General features: G+C 35.1%; 1 protein-coding gene across 1 annotated transcript in view; it reads right to left on the bottom strand.

Moving 5' to 3' along the window:
• Positions 1 to 1,676: 1,676 nt before the first annotated feature.
• The window catches only part of DR1 (down-regulator of transcription 1), a 30,053-nt gene continuing 15,965 nt past the window's right edge, over positions 1,677 to 15,764 (bottom strand). The window contains exons 2-3 of the mRNA XM_074188187.1: positions 15,086 to 15,249; positions 1,677 to 10,877 (exon numbers count right to left, since the gene is read on the bottom strand). Coding sequence (XP_074044288.1) covers positions 10,728 to 10,877; positions 15,086 to 15,249 — 314 coding nt within the window. The 3' untranslated portion in view covers positions 1,677 to 10,727. The remainder of the gene's footprint in view (positions 10,878 to 15,085; positions 15,250 to 15,764) is intronic.

Below are 15,764 nucleotides of genomic sequence, written 5' to 3'. Positions count from 1 at the left end.
AGGCCTGGGGCAGCTAAGTGGCGTAGTGGATGAAGCACTGGCCCTGGAGTCAGGAGTACCTGGGTTCAAATTCGGTCTCAGACACTTCATAATTACCTAGCTGTATGGCCTTGGACAAGCCACTTAACCTCATTTGCCTTGCAAAAACCTAAAAAAATAAAAAATAAAGAGAATGCAGGCCATTAAAAAGTCTCTGGTTATTTTCAAATGAACTGTTACTTGGACAGCTAATTTTAAAATTCAAATATAGGATGTTATATTTATTCCAGATTTCACTGTAATAGACTTGGCCTCATCTTTCATTAGTTTGTTGGTTTAACATACTTAAATTCCCTTGGGAAGACTAGTTAGATCTCTCATTGAGCTTTCTTTTGTGTTATTAAATGAGGTAACACTGCTCATAATATTCCATCATCTTTCTCTGTAAGATTCGACAAACAAGTATTACTGTTGGCTATCATTTCTCCACCTCACAAATAAATCAAGTGTTAGTTGATTAAAGGCAAGGTTTCAGACTTTTAAAAAATATATTCTCATTATAGTAACTAATTTACTTTGATTAAACATCTAAAAACAATTATGAGCAATGTCAGTGCGTTTTTCTCCATCGATTTCACATTTTTTTGCCCTCTTCCCAAAGAATCATTTAAATAACTCAGTTAAAAACCACTTTATCTATGTCCAACAAAATGTCTACTCTGTGTAAATTAAAACATAATTTCGTGAAAAATATAATGGAGGGGCAGCTAGGTGGCACAGTGGAATAGGGCACCAGCTCTAGTCAGGAAGAACTGAGTTCAAATCCAGCCTGAGACACTTAATAATTGCCTAGCTGTGTGACCTTGGGCAAGTCACTTAACTCCATCACCTTAAATAAAAATATATAATGGAGATACCATTATATATGTCTATCTGTCTATCTATCTATCTATCTATCTCAGGGTATCACAACCCTCTGATCATATCAAGCCAAGTATAAAAGGGAGATATATGCTCACCAGGGTGTTCAACATTGCCATGGAAGATCCAGCAAAGACTCCAATCTGAAGAGGGATTCCCATAGATGATAAGGCCATCCAGATAATCTTGCTTGCAGATTACATAGATTGATTGCATCAATCCTGGAACACTACATAGACTTTTAAATAAGATTTACAATTGCTCAAAAGAATTTGGTCTAAACATCCACATCAGAAAAACCAGATAAAAATTCCTATAGTGAAGATTGATATGCAATTGGATAGATACCTGTAGAACTTGTCATTGAGTATACAAATATTGCATGGACAAAGCAAATGGACTCAATGCTAGAACTCAACAGAAGAATGGGCTAGACTGCTTTTTGGAAAATGGTTATTTTAATGACCTTTTCCCTCAAAGACTCAATATTCTTTTGTTGATATTGTATGGTTTGAGGCAAGGCATTATTAAAGTATATGAAGATCTGAAGTTGAGGATCACTGAAAGGATAATGGAAGGGTATATGAGTATAAAAAATATTAAATATTTTATAAGAAATATGAAAAATTTAAAATGACATCAAAGACATGACTGAAAAAGTATAAACTGGTCACATGGAACAAGGGATAATAATAGATAAGACAGCCCATTCACTCCATTGGTATTTCACAATGTCTGCACAATTCAGATTCCAAGGTGGTGGTGATAGATTAGAATTGAGGTCAAATCTTTGGTGGGGGGAAGAAGGGGGAGACTTTCTTTCAGAGGCTGGAAGTGCAATAGCTAATCATGGGCCACATTTCAATACTGATAAGGAACAGGAACATTAATCTGCTCTATTTTCCAGTCTGAGATAGTTTACCCCTCTCTAAGGATCTTGTCAGGCCTTAAGGGGCTCACCATCTTGGTAGCCATGCAGATACTTGATCAGTTTTAGCCCTATTGAAGCTTGGATCTCCCAAACTTCAGCAAACCACCAACCTCTATACCCTCAGCAACAGGGACCAACATAACCTTAAATCCAACAAGATAAAATAAACACATTTCAGTACTTCAAAGGATCCATGATCTTGCAGATGTGGATATTCCCAACAAAGGTGAAGAATCTACTCAGACCTTCTTATTCAGTGTGATTCTTGTGCACTTTTTCCATAATCCCCCACCATGTTGAAGGACCTCTTCTAGATCTTTTTTTCCCCTTATTTATATCAGACCAGGGGGTGGGAAATATGCCTGAGACAAATTCCAGCTGCCACCTGCTTTTTATGTCCAGTGAGCTAAGAATGTAAAAGCCCAAGTCTGCCAACCCCTTCCTTAGAAGATCTTGCTCTGACCATAATCATATGTTCATGTGTCCCTTCATGTAAGCATCATCACCACCAAAAATAAGCTATAGCCTATTTATGTGCCTGAAATTGATTTTGAATAAAACTTCAGGATTTAATGGTCCAGGCCCACATATATTCTGTTGCTTATGATGTCCTCTGTAAACAGGTGCATTTACAAGTGGACGACCTCATGATCTCTTCCCTGTGGACTTTGTGTAGGACATCTAACATGATAGGGGTGAATACTTTTGACAGATATATGTCAATGATCAGAAGAACCTTTCACGTGGTTGCATTTATCAAACAATCTTGACTGATCCTAACTCCTTGTTTGAAAGAGAACCTTAAAGCCTCTACCAAGTGAAATGGTTGTTTAGGTTTTGTGTGTGTGTGTGTGTGTGTGTGTTTGTAGTCAGCAAACACAATAGGATCTTGTATACTCTACCTCAGTTTCCAGTCAGTTGCTATGCTATTATATAATCAATTTTACTTAATGTAATATGAAGTGCCATGTCTAAGATAAAGAGGAAATAGGTCTTGTAGTCAAAGAGACCAAGGTTCAAATGGGAGCTTAGACTCTTCATAGCCATGTGGTTGTGTGGTTGTTGGCAAATGTCTTACCTTCTCACAGCCCCACTTTTCCCATTCATATGATGGGGATAATGATACTTTTTTTATTTAGGTTTTTGCAAAGCAAATGGGGTTAAGTGGCTTGCCCAAGACCACACAGCTAGGTAATTATTAAGTGTCTGAGGCCGGATTTGAACTCAGGTACTCCTGACTCCAGGGCCGGTGCTCTATCCACTGCGCCACCTAGCCACCCCCTCAATTCATTTTTTTAATCAACATTCCCCAAACCTATTTTCACATTAAACCCAGGCAGTAGTAAAGGAGGACATGGTACAAAGGATCATATCATGTTCTTTAAAGTAGTTCTCTAACTTCAAATACACAGAACAACAGAACTGAAAGGGACTTCTTTAGTCTTCTAGTCCAACTCAAATCTGAACAAGAATCCTTTGTCTTCCAACCAATGCTTGATGAAGTCTTTGCTTCTTCATGCTCTACAGCAAATGCTGGGGCATAAGCTGCAATTATCTTCATTTTGGTCTTTTTCTTACGTTCATTATAAGCATCGAAAGGTAAGATGACAATGTCCCATGAAATGATGTTTTCAATTGTCTTGAATGAAATCTAAGTCACAAATTCTTTTACTTGCCTCTCTAAGTAATCTGAGCCAGTGTAAGAATTAGTTGCCAATTTGTCTTCTGAGTTAATTTTCTTGAAAATGCCAATATTTATGTGATTTAGTTCACCCAATAACATATCAACAAACTGGTCACTAGACAAAAATCTCATTATTCAGAATACTAAAATATGTTTATAATCTATAAAGTGTCTCAGTATTGGAACTACTAACAATATAGAAGTAAAAGTTTTCTACAGGCATTTTTAAATTTTTATTTCATAGTTCACTAGGTCAAATATCCATTACCACATAGTCCTATTTGTGATAAGATTCTCTTCAATTAGTTAGAATTATACTTGAACAGCAATCTGGCATTAGAACCACAGTGGAAATCATTTCAATTCGGGAGAATTAGCCAGATCTTCTGCCCCAAACCATAAACTTCAAGAAACAAGTTACCTCCATGTCAATAAAGAGTTTGAAAATGAAGATGAAATATATTCAGAAAAAAATCTCATTATTTTGGTAAAAAAAATGTAACAACACCAACCTAGTATTGTATGAGAGAAAGATATCTAGGCTGATGTTCCTATTAAAAAACTTTCCTTTTTTTAGAAATTTTTGGAGTAAAAATTAAAGGTCATATAAGTAGGTGGAAGGGACTTAAAGACCTCACTTTCAATTAAGTATGCTCTTAAGAAAAAGTTTATAGTGATCACTGCATTTTGCTGGTTCTCTAAATTCAAAGGGTTGACTGGTCTTCCTCAAAAAGGTGTGACAGATGGGTGGCTAATGGATAAAGCACCAGCCTTGGAGTCAGGAGTACCTGGGTTCAAATCCGGTCTCAGACACTTCATAATTACCTAGCTGTGTGGCCTTGGGCAAGCCACTTAACTCCATTTGCCTTGCAAAAACCTAAAAAAAAAAAAAAAAAAGAAAAAAAAAAAAGGTGTGACAGAATAGAGCACTGGAGACAGGAATTCAAATCTGGTCTTGGGCAAATCACTTAACCTCATTGCCTTGCAAAAACCAAAAAAAAAGCTGTGATGGAGAAACAAATTTGAGGCTCTAAAAAGGATAGCAGTAGATGTTCTTTAGCAATCAATAAACAATTATTTAAGTTCCAATTTGTGGCAGGGACTGAGCTACAAAAACAAAAATGAAAGTTCCTGCCTTCAAGTGTACATTTTCTGGGGAGAAGGCATCATGCATGTATGTTTGTGTTTGTGCATGCATACAAAGCAAAGTCCTACACTTGGGTTCAAATAAGAACTTCACAAATATAAGCTAAATAGGTAGAGCCAGACAAGTTTGTCAGAAAACACTGGACAATGGAAAGAAATGAAAATTCAAGAATTGATACGGCAGTCCATAAAACCTACTGCAAGCTTCAGTTACATTTTCAAAGCCATGACTTCCAGAAATAAGGCCATTTTAAACCTGTTATACTCTTCCCTGGTCAAATCATACTATAGGGTATTATGTTCAGCTCTGGACACAATATTTTAGGAAGGATCTTAGTAAACTGGAAGGGGACAATCAGGTTAAAGCCATGAGTTGATGCCTTATGAAAATTACCTGAGGAATCCTCAGGGTATTCAGCCAGGAAAGGAAAGGACTTGGGGGGAGATAAGGATAGTTGTCTTCAGATTTTTGATTCAACAAGCATTTACTCGTTTCCAGCATGACACTAGATATTGGGAAAAGTCCTTAAAAGGGCTTACATTTTACTAGGGGAAGCAAGCACACAGGTAAATAAATGGAGTATCCTCTGCAACGGCATGGAGGCACGAAAGAAGTGTTAAGTTCAGGGAACCAAAACTGGCTTGAAATGGAGGGTGGATGAGTTTAGCATAGAACAAAGGTTCTTCACCTATCTTTCTGTATTATGGTCCCCTATGGTAATCAGGGAAAGCCTACAGACTCATTGGAAGGATGTTTTTAAATGCATAGAAATAAATATAGAGAGTTACAAAGAAAGTCAATAATGCTGAAATAGGGTTTTCAAAACATTATAAAAAAATTAGTTTAAGGCCCCAGGTTAAGAATCCCTAGTCTTGGGGCAACTAGGTGGCACAGTGGATTGAGCACCATCCTGGAGTCAGGAGGATCTGAGTTCAAATCTTAACTCGCGACACTTAATAATTACCTAGCTGTGCAACATTGGGCAAGTCACTTAACCCCATTGCCTTAAATAAAAAAAAAATTAATTCTGTCTGGATTGGATGATAGGTTAGGGTCAAAATTGTTGAGGAATTTAAAAGTTAGTTAAGAGTTCTTGAGTGAGATATCCAGACCTGTGACTTTAAAAAATATCAATCTGAAAACTTAAGGAGATGGATTGACTGGAGAGGAAAAAGAGCTGAAGGAGGGAAACCAATAAGGAGGCTATTACAATAGTCTAGGCCACAGATATCTGGTAAGAGGTTGAACTAGGCAAAGTGAAGTGTTATTATATGAAAAAGGAATTATATACATGGTCTGTTGGGTTCCAGAGAACAAAACTAGAAACAATTAGAAGAAATAGCACAGGGACTAGTGATCCCCAAGTATAATGCTCTGGTTTGTATTTTGTGTGTTCCCCCTCCATTGGAAGCCTCCAAATAAAGGCTGGATGACCACTTTTGGTGGTATTGTAAAGGAAATGCTTACTGAGGTACAGGATGAACCAGAGGACTGCTGAGCTTCCTTTCAGCTCCAAAATTCAGATTCTGTGACTGATATATAATGATTATAATTATACAGCAGTCAAAAAAGTAACATGACTTTAGGCTGCACAGATGATAGCCGCCCTAGACAGAGTACTTTGAAAACATTTCTGATGTTCAGTTCTAGGCATCTTATTTTAGGAAGGACACTGACAAACTGGACATTCAAAAGAGGAGGAAAAGGATGGTCAGATGTCTGAAAACCATGCCATTCAAAGACTGGTTTAAGAATTTGGCTTGGAGAGAAGACTCGGGGGAAAGAGAGAAGAAACAATAATCTAAAGTTTTGAAGGGCTATCATGAAGTTGAAAAGATGCAGATTTTAACTTGATATAGTGAAAAATAAGTTTCCCATTATTATCAAGCAGAGGTTGAATGAACCTTGTTTGGGAATCTCTTCTACAATATCCCGGTTTCCTTTGGACAGAATAACCTCTGAATTCCTTTCTGTCTTACATTATGCAATAGAAGAAATAGCTGAAGCCAGCAGGGTGATAAGCTCTTCAAGGGGCAAAGTTTATAAAGACTGACAAACAGAAGACTAACAATTTGGGAATGGAAACATTTAATGAACTGGAATGTAGAGCTAGAGACAGAAAAAAAAAATCTAAAAATGGCAGGACAACCGGCAGTAGTATGTATCATCACAAAAAGAAAGTTTCAATGATGAGAAAGAGGGTCAAACGTTTCAGAAAAATCAAGGTGGGGAAGTTAAGTGGTGCAATGAATAGCACTGTCCCTGGAGTCAGGAATACCTGAGTTCAAATCCGACCTCAGACAATAATTACCTAGCTGTTCGACCTTAAGTCACTTAACCCCTCATTGCCCTGCCAAAAAAAAAAAGTCAAGGGGGATGAGGACTGACAAAAAGGTCACTGGATTTTATGAAATTGTGTAGACCACATCTATGGTCTATTTTTCCCCAGTTCTTGTTTAGGGACATAATTACAAACTGTAACATTGTTCCTCATAGGAAAATTATGAGCTTTCTAAGAATACTGATTGTATGTATGTATGTATGTATGTGTCCAAACTATTCTTCAATCTTACTTTACTCCACTCCAACATCTTGATTCAATATATCCATTAAGCTGCATGTGTCTGTGTAGAAGTGTAAGTCTGTCAGGTAATAGACTAAATTATTTCAGGAACACCTAAGGATTAAGGTATGGAAAAGAAATTTGGGCAAAAGAATCATTTTATCTATCTTCAAAGTTCTCCCTTTTGCCCAGGTACAATTGCATCGATCTATTCAAAGACTTTATTGAAACATTTTTTGGTACCATTTTAGACACAGGAGAGCAGATCAGGACCTCTTCTATTGCTAATAAGAATATTATATTTCTAGGCACAAATCTGCATTTTAACATTTAGAAGTATTTCACATTAAAAAGAACCTCCTTGACTTAATATTAAGGTCAGATTATTAAGTATCTTTTTTTTCTTTTTTACTTTACATTCATAAACATTGCAATTTATCTAGGAACTTTTGAAAAATCTCATAAGCTTAGGTTTATAAGCTATCCTTGACAATGTGAATTGTTATAACAAGTTTTTTTTGACTTCTCTAAGTTTTCTAGGCAAATTACATAGTTGAAAATATTATATAATTAGAAAATACACACAATGGTATTTTTGAGAAGCAATGCCAAATTGTTTTTTCTAATTTAATGTTAACATCAATTTAAAAATTAGACAAAAAAGGATGGTTTTCTCTATCATATATTCCTTTCTTATCCATTTGTTTCTGTTCAGTAGTAGACTCTTGATATTGTCTTAAATTTGTAATTCTTATCCCTCAATATTTCTTTCTAATGGGCACTGATATTCCTAAAACTGTACTGAATACACAATACTATTGTATCAATATTGGAAATAAAAATATTTTGTTCTTATCTGTGTTTGACTGATATTAGACTGAAATGGACCGTATAGTTATTGAATCATGGTTCAGCTATATTCCTTGAGAAGTTCTTATTAATTATTTGAAATTAAGTCCTGGAATAAATCATCATTTTCTTACATTAAATGAAGTGCTTTTATAACCTCAAACACTCGTAGATCCTCAAAGTTGTCTAAAACACACAAGATGGGAAGTACAGACTCAGAAATAAATTTGCTTTTATAGAATTTAAAGGAAAATTCCCCCTTTCCCAAAAGACTCTAGTAATTCAATCTATCTGAATACTATTATCTCTATTTAATAAATAAGGATAACAAGGCTCAGAAGTTGAGATCTGCCCAGGGTCACAGAGCTAATAATGGAAAACAACCCAGACAACCAAGATACAGTAATTACAAAGATTTTTGCAAAACATATCCAATGTAATTCAAGCAAACAAATGAACAAGACAAATATAGTTTGCCAAATGTGTACCTAAGTCAACTAACCAAAAATTTTCAGCAGCATTTATACCCTTTTGGTCTATGCATTTTGGAATTGGCTAAATGGTAAGGAGAAAATTCTCTTTGTATTATAAATGAATGCAACGTATTAAGTATAAAAACAATTTATAAAACACATCAGAATTTTATTGCTTGAAGAATACAGCATATGAAAGCATATGAATGTCCAAAGGAAAAGTCACAAGGATCCAAACATCATACATACCAGATGCAGGAAAATATTAACCTGAACTCTGCATCAGAAAGAAAGTGTGAAAAATATCTAAGTTAAGAAAAAGATTCACTTAAAATAGAAAGTAAGGATGTTACAGTACAAATTAGAAAAGCCAACACTGCATATTAACATATGATTACTCTCAACTAGTTTTACTACCTTTGGTACTTATTGATACCTTTAAAAAAAGAGCTGCTTACTCAGATCTTACCCAACATTCTTCATGCAATAACCATGAAATAATTTCAACTTAAACACTCCAACAAAACTAATCTTTTTATTGGGGGAGGAAGGGTGGTATGTCAAAAAAGGGGAGGGGGTGTATTTAATAAAAATACTTGATAACTTCTCATTTTTTGAAATAGCAAAATCTGATCATTAAGAAATCCAAATTCCTGTGAACCTTACATATTTTATTTTCTAATTAAAATGGTCATATAATTTTTTTTAGAATCCCAGCAATTGCCAAACATACTATAATTTTTTTCAGCTCTGCTTGAAATTCCAAAATTCAAGAATATGAATATCTGATACAAGAATTGTGGCTTTTTTCTTTCTGTTCCCAAACTGGAAACAAATATGCTATTTCTTTAATATATCAGAATTAAACAACCATTAATGTGCTTTACTGGAACAAAAGAAAAATATTTCTTTAAACTAACACATTAAAAGTAACCATTAGTTTTTCCTTGTGGTGCTCATCAATCATTTGGCATGCTGTCCTATGTGAAACTAAACCTGATTAATTTTTCTGCTGTTAATTCCAATTAAGATTAAGATTATGTCATTATCTTATGACAATAAGATATGACAATAATAATGTCATTTCAAAAGGTAGCATAGAAATCTGCCTGTACCCTAATCAGGAAAATATTAAATTTCTGTTGACAATAAACTGTAACTACTAAAGGTGACATTTTTTTTAAATTACTCTTTTCCTGAAAGCACGCTCATTAGCTTCCATTCCTCCCCACAAAGGTTTGACTATTCACCAACTCCAGTTAAACCCATGGAACCCAAGCAAAATGTTTCAAGTTCCATCTACTCATTTTAATAATATGAACATGGTTGGACAAAGCAAGTAACACTATCAACAACAATTATTGAATTGGAGTGAAATAATAAGAATCATGACAGTCCTCAAAATAGGGCAGTCTTTGAAATGTAATAGTTTAGTTCAAGATGAATAGATGCCATAATAAAACCTTGGTTTTACCCCTATACAAAAAAAAAACCAAAACAAAAAAACCCAAAACAAAACAACATTGAATTTGTACAACTCCTATTAAACATACATCTTCCTAGTATTGTATGTGTTTGAGTTTTTTTTAACAAGTGTATTTAACTGAGCATATATATTTATTACCTTTTTATTTATATATTTATATATATATATATCTCCTCATTTTTAAAAGGACAAAAAATCCAGACATTGAAGAACTGAACTCTTTGCTTTTTTAACTAACTTGATCCAATGTCTACTGCATCATTCCCACCCTCCCCGCCCCCCGAAAAAATAATTAAAAATTCCCCATATATGATTTTTATAGTTTAGTTAAAAGGGCAGAGGAAATGCACATGTAGATTTAGAGCTTCTGTATAAATCTCAATGTATTTTATAAACTTGTAGTTTACTGTAACACTGTTTATTGATCAAATAAAGGACTCACTGCTATCTAAAATTTCATAAACACCATTAAAAATTCAAAATTGATATGATACTGAACCTTAAATCTTCAAGAGTTCAAAGAGAGAGTTTTTACATGTATAGCACACAATAGCTGAAAACTTAACAGCAGACATCCCGAGAATACCAATGGCCAGTCCACCAAGATGCATACAAAATCACAGATAAGCATTCTTTTCACTTTTTCATTGTGCAGGAAAAAAAACTGTGAGAATAAAAACTCAGCTGGTGAATTTCAGATGTCATCTTCATCATCTTCATCCTGAGAAGATCCTGCCTGATGGGATGCACTGGCTGAAGCAGCAGCAGCCAGCTGTGCTTGTTGGGCCGCCTGCTGCATCTGGAGCCATTCTTGTTGAGCCAGTTCTGCTTGCTGCTGTCTAGCCTAAAGAGCCAGACCAAATCCCCCAAAAGACACTTTAATCAAAGGCAAATATGATCAATCACAAATATAAAAAAACAGATATTTTCCAACTACTTTATAAAAGATAAGAGAAAGACATAACTCACTCCTCTAAGAACACTTAGAAGAAATGTGCCTGAAGAAAACATAAAAGTAAAATTTTTGCAAACTTGGGTCTCTGAATTCCTAGATTTTCCATGGAGACTGGATAATCATTGGCCACTGTCTTTTATATTAAAAATAGTTTCTATAAGGTCCTAATATTCCTTGTCTTATATATCCTTTTACTGATATGTAATACCTTGACATGTAATATGTAATACCTGACATTTTTCTTTACCTACTACAATCCCTTGTTATTCATGGTTTTGAATTGTGATTAACTCTTGCAATATAAAAATTATTTGTCATAATTTAAAAGTTTTTCACATGACATTTTCAGATCTTAAAACATCATATAAATCCAATAAATACTCAATAATGCTCTCAGGCATTAACCTTTGTCCCTTATCCCTGATATCTTCAAGCTTTTGCTATTTAATAAAATGATAATTAAAAAAGGAGAGTGGAGAAAAAAAAAAAAGTCAAACATTTAGGGAACCAAAAGAAAATTGGGAAGAATGGTAATGATAGAATGGGAAAGTTAAAAAGATACAATCTTATCAAATGGAGGATTTAAGGGGGGGGAAAAACACATATAAAGTAATTCATAATGTCTATCTGGATTGAACCATGTCAGATTCATCCAGACTAACCTGAGAAAAAGTAGTTATGATCTGATAGCTGATTGTCACAAGTAAGCACTAACTATGCAAAAAAAAAAAATTATTCCCCATCAAAGAAATAGTGTAACATTTTCCATCAGTCTATTCGAAACAATCCTTTCTCCACTTTCTAGTAAAAACCTCTTCCCCTATTTATTCTGTAAAGGATAGCTAAGAAACGATAATACCCATAACAATTTCCACACAAGGAGAGGTCCTGGTAAAGTCACTGGGAGGATCAGATAATCAGGTCAAAAACAGAAAAGCTGTTTCCCTATAAGAATATCAAGAAAGCACCACACTACATAGCTGTCTGTCTCTTACCAATGGCAAACATTTTATGAAAGAATATCATTGCCTTGAATTAAATTAATCTCAAAGGAATAGTTCTAAAACTAAATATCTTTCATTTTTCTTGTTCTTTTAGGACTCTATCATCCACACATTAATCTAAAACCTCCTTTGAACCTATTTTCAGCCTGTACCACATCTCGGGTTAATAAGTCCCAACAGATAAAAGTTATTTCCTTTTATTTGACATAAAGACATATATATTTGAAAGCATAGTTCACATTTATGCATCATTGGAAAGTTATGTACATAATCTCATTTGATCCCTACAACAATCTTGAGAAACTGATAGTGAAGTTTAGTGATTTGCCTAGGGTCACAAAGCTAATTAAGTGTCTGTGTGCTAATAAATCTTTAATTACAAGTACCAATAGAGTGGTATGGACAATAAGTACCACAGAAGCAAGGATCAAGAAGGGCTGGGAAAGTCTGAGGAAGGATCCAAGGAGCAACTGGGATTTGAGTTAGGTCTTGAATAATAAGCCTAATTTCAATGGGGGGGGAGCAGGGGAAGGCATTCCAAGAACAAAGGGGTGGACAAAAATTTCAAAAATATGCAAGTTGACTAGTCAAGGGGAGATATACCTTAAAAGATAGGCTGGGACCAGATTGAGGAACAATTTTATTAACAAACTAAGAAATGTGAACTTGATCCTGAACTCAATAGGAAGGTATCAAAAGCTACATATGGGGCATGAAAATGACATGATAAAAGTTCTTTTTAGGAGGAACAGTCTATTGGCAATTCATAGAAGGGACAGAAGGGGTAAAGGAGTAGAAAAGTCTGTATTCAAGAATACTTAATAGAGGATGATAAGGGTTTAGGCTAGAGTAGTGGCAATGGAAATGGAAAAGGGTTTTAGAATCATAGATTTGGGGTGGAAAGGGACCTTAGAAAACACTAGGGGAAACCCTCTAATTTTAAAAATGAGGAAACTGAGAAACAAAGTGGTTAAGTGACATGGTCATAGAACAAGTGAGGGTCGCTACACAGTATTCAAAACCCAAGTTTTCCTGACTCCAAGCCCAGAATCCTATCCCCTTTGCCATGCTCCCTCTCTCTCAAAAAGTGCCATTTTAAAGGAAGAATTGGTGATAGACTGGGTATAAGAAACAAGAGCCTAGAAGATATCAGAGATGGGAAAGATCTGAAGCCTGGGTAGAAGAATACTGCCACTGTCAATAACATTGATACAGAACTCTGTGCCAGGCACCATGCTTTACAATCATTATCTCATTTATTTATCCCAATTATTCTCTCCTCACAACAATCCTGGGAGGTAGGTGCTACCATTATTCCCATTTTTTGGTCAAGGAAACTGAGGCAGACAGAAACTCAGTGACTTCCAGGAGACAGCTAGTACATGTCTGAGGTCAAATTTGAACTCAGGTCTTCAATCCTCTGCACCACCCAGATGCCTTCTCACTGACTTAACTTCTTAATTGTCAAACACAGAGGTCTTTGGCAGCATTCAACTTTGCTGACCATCCTGTCTCCTGGAAACATTCTCCTTTCTTACCTTTCTCAAATACTATCTTGCTTTTAATCTCTTCCCTAACATTTTTTCCTGGTCATTTCTGGTTTGGTTCCTATTCTTTACCCCTTAAAGAGTTCATCTAAGATCTGTCTTTGGGACATTTCTCTTTTTTTCTACACTCCCTCCTAAAAAACATCCTCTCTCTGCAACCTCCTTAATAACTTGACTCTCTCCTATAATCTCCATTGTACTGTCCTCATTGGAATAGCTTTCCCACACCAGGAGCCCCACTTCAATCCATATTTCACAAAACTGCTAAGTCATTCTTTTTTCCCTTCATATATCTAATCATATCACACTTTCTTTTAAAACTTCTTGATGGGGGCAGCTAGGTGGCACAGTGGGGGTGGCTAGGTGGTACAGTGGATAAAGCACCGGCCCTGGAGACAGGAGCACCTGGGTTCAAATCCAGTCTCAGACACTTTATAATTACCTAGCTGTGTGGCCTTGGGCAATCCACTTAACCCCATTTGCCTTGCAAAAACCTAAAAAAAAAAAAAAAAAAAAAAAAAAAACTTCTTGCCGTTCCCCTTGGCCAGGAATTCAAGGCTCTCCATAATCTGATGCACCATAATTTCACAGTATTCCCTTTCACATACTAGAGAACTTGCTGCCATGCCCTAAACTTTCCCATCTGTTTCCTATGGCTGGAATGCCTTCTCATCATTTGCTGACTTGCTAGCCCACCCTTTAAAACTGAAATTAAATATCACCTTCTGCACTAAGCCTTTCACAATGCTCCAGTTAATACTGATATTTAAGTTCAGTACACTGCAGTTAAGTTTGCATCCCATTCTCTGTCTCCTATAACTACACCAAGGCAGTCTGTGTCTAAACTTTGTACTACTTCTTCCCATGTCCTCAGCACATAACAGGTAACTTACTAAACTCTTTTACCGGTTCCCCTTGTAACCAATAGCATATATTTGAAAGACAGTTGACCACAAAAAAAAAGAAAATTAAATGCCCACAGAAATGTGACCTCAGACTTAATATTATATTCAAATCAGCAAAAGAAACCCAGGCACAGATGAGGTTACATCAGAACTTCTCATTCAAAAGAATCTTAGTTCAAGGGAGCAAGAGCAGAAATGGAGCTACAGCAACTCTTTTTAATATTCAAAAAGACCCTTCTTTGCAAAGAGAAAGTTATCTGGGTCTCTCTTAAAAAGCATTTATCATAACTTTTTCATTAATATTTTCTATCAAAGACTTTCCTCATTTTATTGTACCTTAAATCACATGTTATACTTGTAAATGGTCATTTTATTTCAAAACTTCAAAAATAAATTCCACATTAAAAGACATTAGTGCTAACATTGATATCTCAGAAAATATGATGCAATCATTTACTAATTTTTATAAAAGTCAAAATTTGGCAAACACTAGACACTCTCACATAGTAAGTTCTTTTGAATACACAGGCTTTTGCAGACCCAAAACATCATAAGACTTCAAAATCTTGTAAGATTTCTATAATAAACTAGAAAACCTAAATTGGATTCCATGTAAAACCATAAAAAAGTATAATACTTACTTTGGCAAATAATTCCTGTTGCTGTCTTAGTAACTCTTCTTCAGGAATACCGAGGTTTTCCAAACGAGAGTTGGCCTTTCTTCTTTTTAGGGCTACTGTTTTGCATTCTTGTAAGACTTCTTTCACTTCACTGATATAGGAGCCAAAACCCAAACTTTCTAGTGCTAGAAGAAAAAAAAACAAATGGGGAGGTAGTGAGAAAGTATATAGTACTTTTCCTAGTTATTAGCCATTAAGTTTCAATTGGTCTTTGTTTTAAATTAACTTTATCCATTTCATGGTTATACTAAAAATTATCTTGAAGGCTGAAATAATTAACAATGTACCAATATATTCAACATTAAAAGCAAAATCAGCTGACAGGAACAAGTTTCAGCACTCAGACTTTTACTTTTCCTTCTCCTACTCGCTATAATTTTTAATAAGCTCAAAGTATTTCCTATGAAAAACTACCAATGTTAAGTGCATATGGTTTTGGAAGCATGTTCAACTCACCTTACAGTAACTCATGATTCAATGATTGTAACCCTCAAGAAAGGACCCACCCAAAAGCAACATTTGTAACTGATTTGTTAATAGTCAACTGACTTGATAAGCTGATATATGTTTATTAAGTATAAAATGGAAAGATAAAAAAAATTACAGCTTTTCTTTTGTCCAAACAAGAGATTATTTTTAG

Source organism: Macrotis lagotis, chromosome 5 (assembly GCF_037893015.1).
Source record: "Macrotis lagotis isolate mMagLag1 chromosome 5, bilby.v1.9.chrom.fasta, whole genome shotgun sequence".
NCBI classification, from domain to species: domain Eukaryota; kingdom Metazoa; phylum Chordata; class Mammalia; order Peramelemorphia; family Peramelidae; genus Macrotis; species Macrotis lagotis.
The sequence above is the reverse complement of the archived record's forward strand: the minus strand, read 5'-3'. Positions and strand labels throughout refer to the sequence as shown.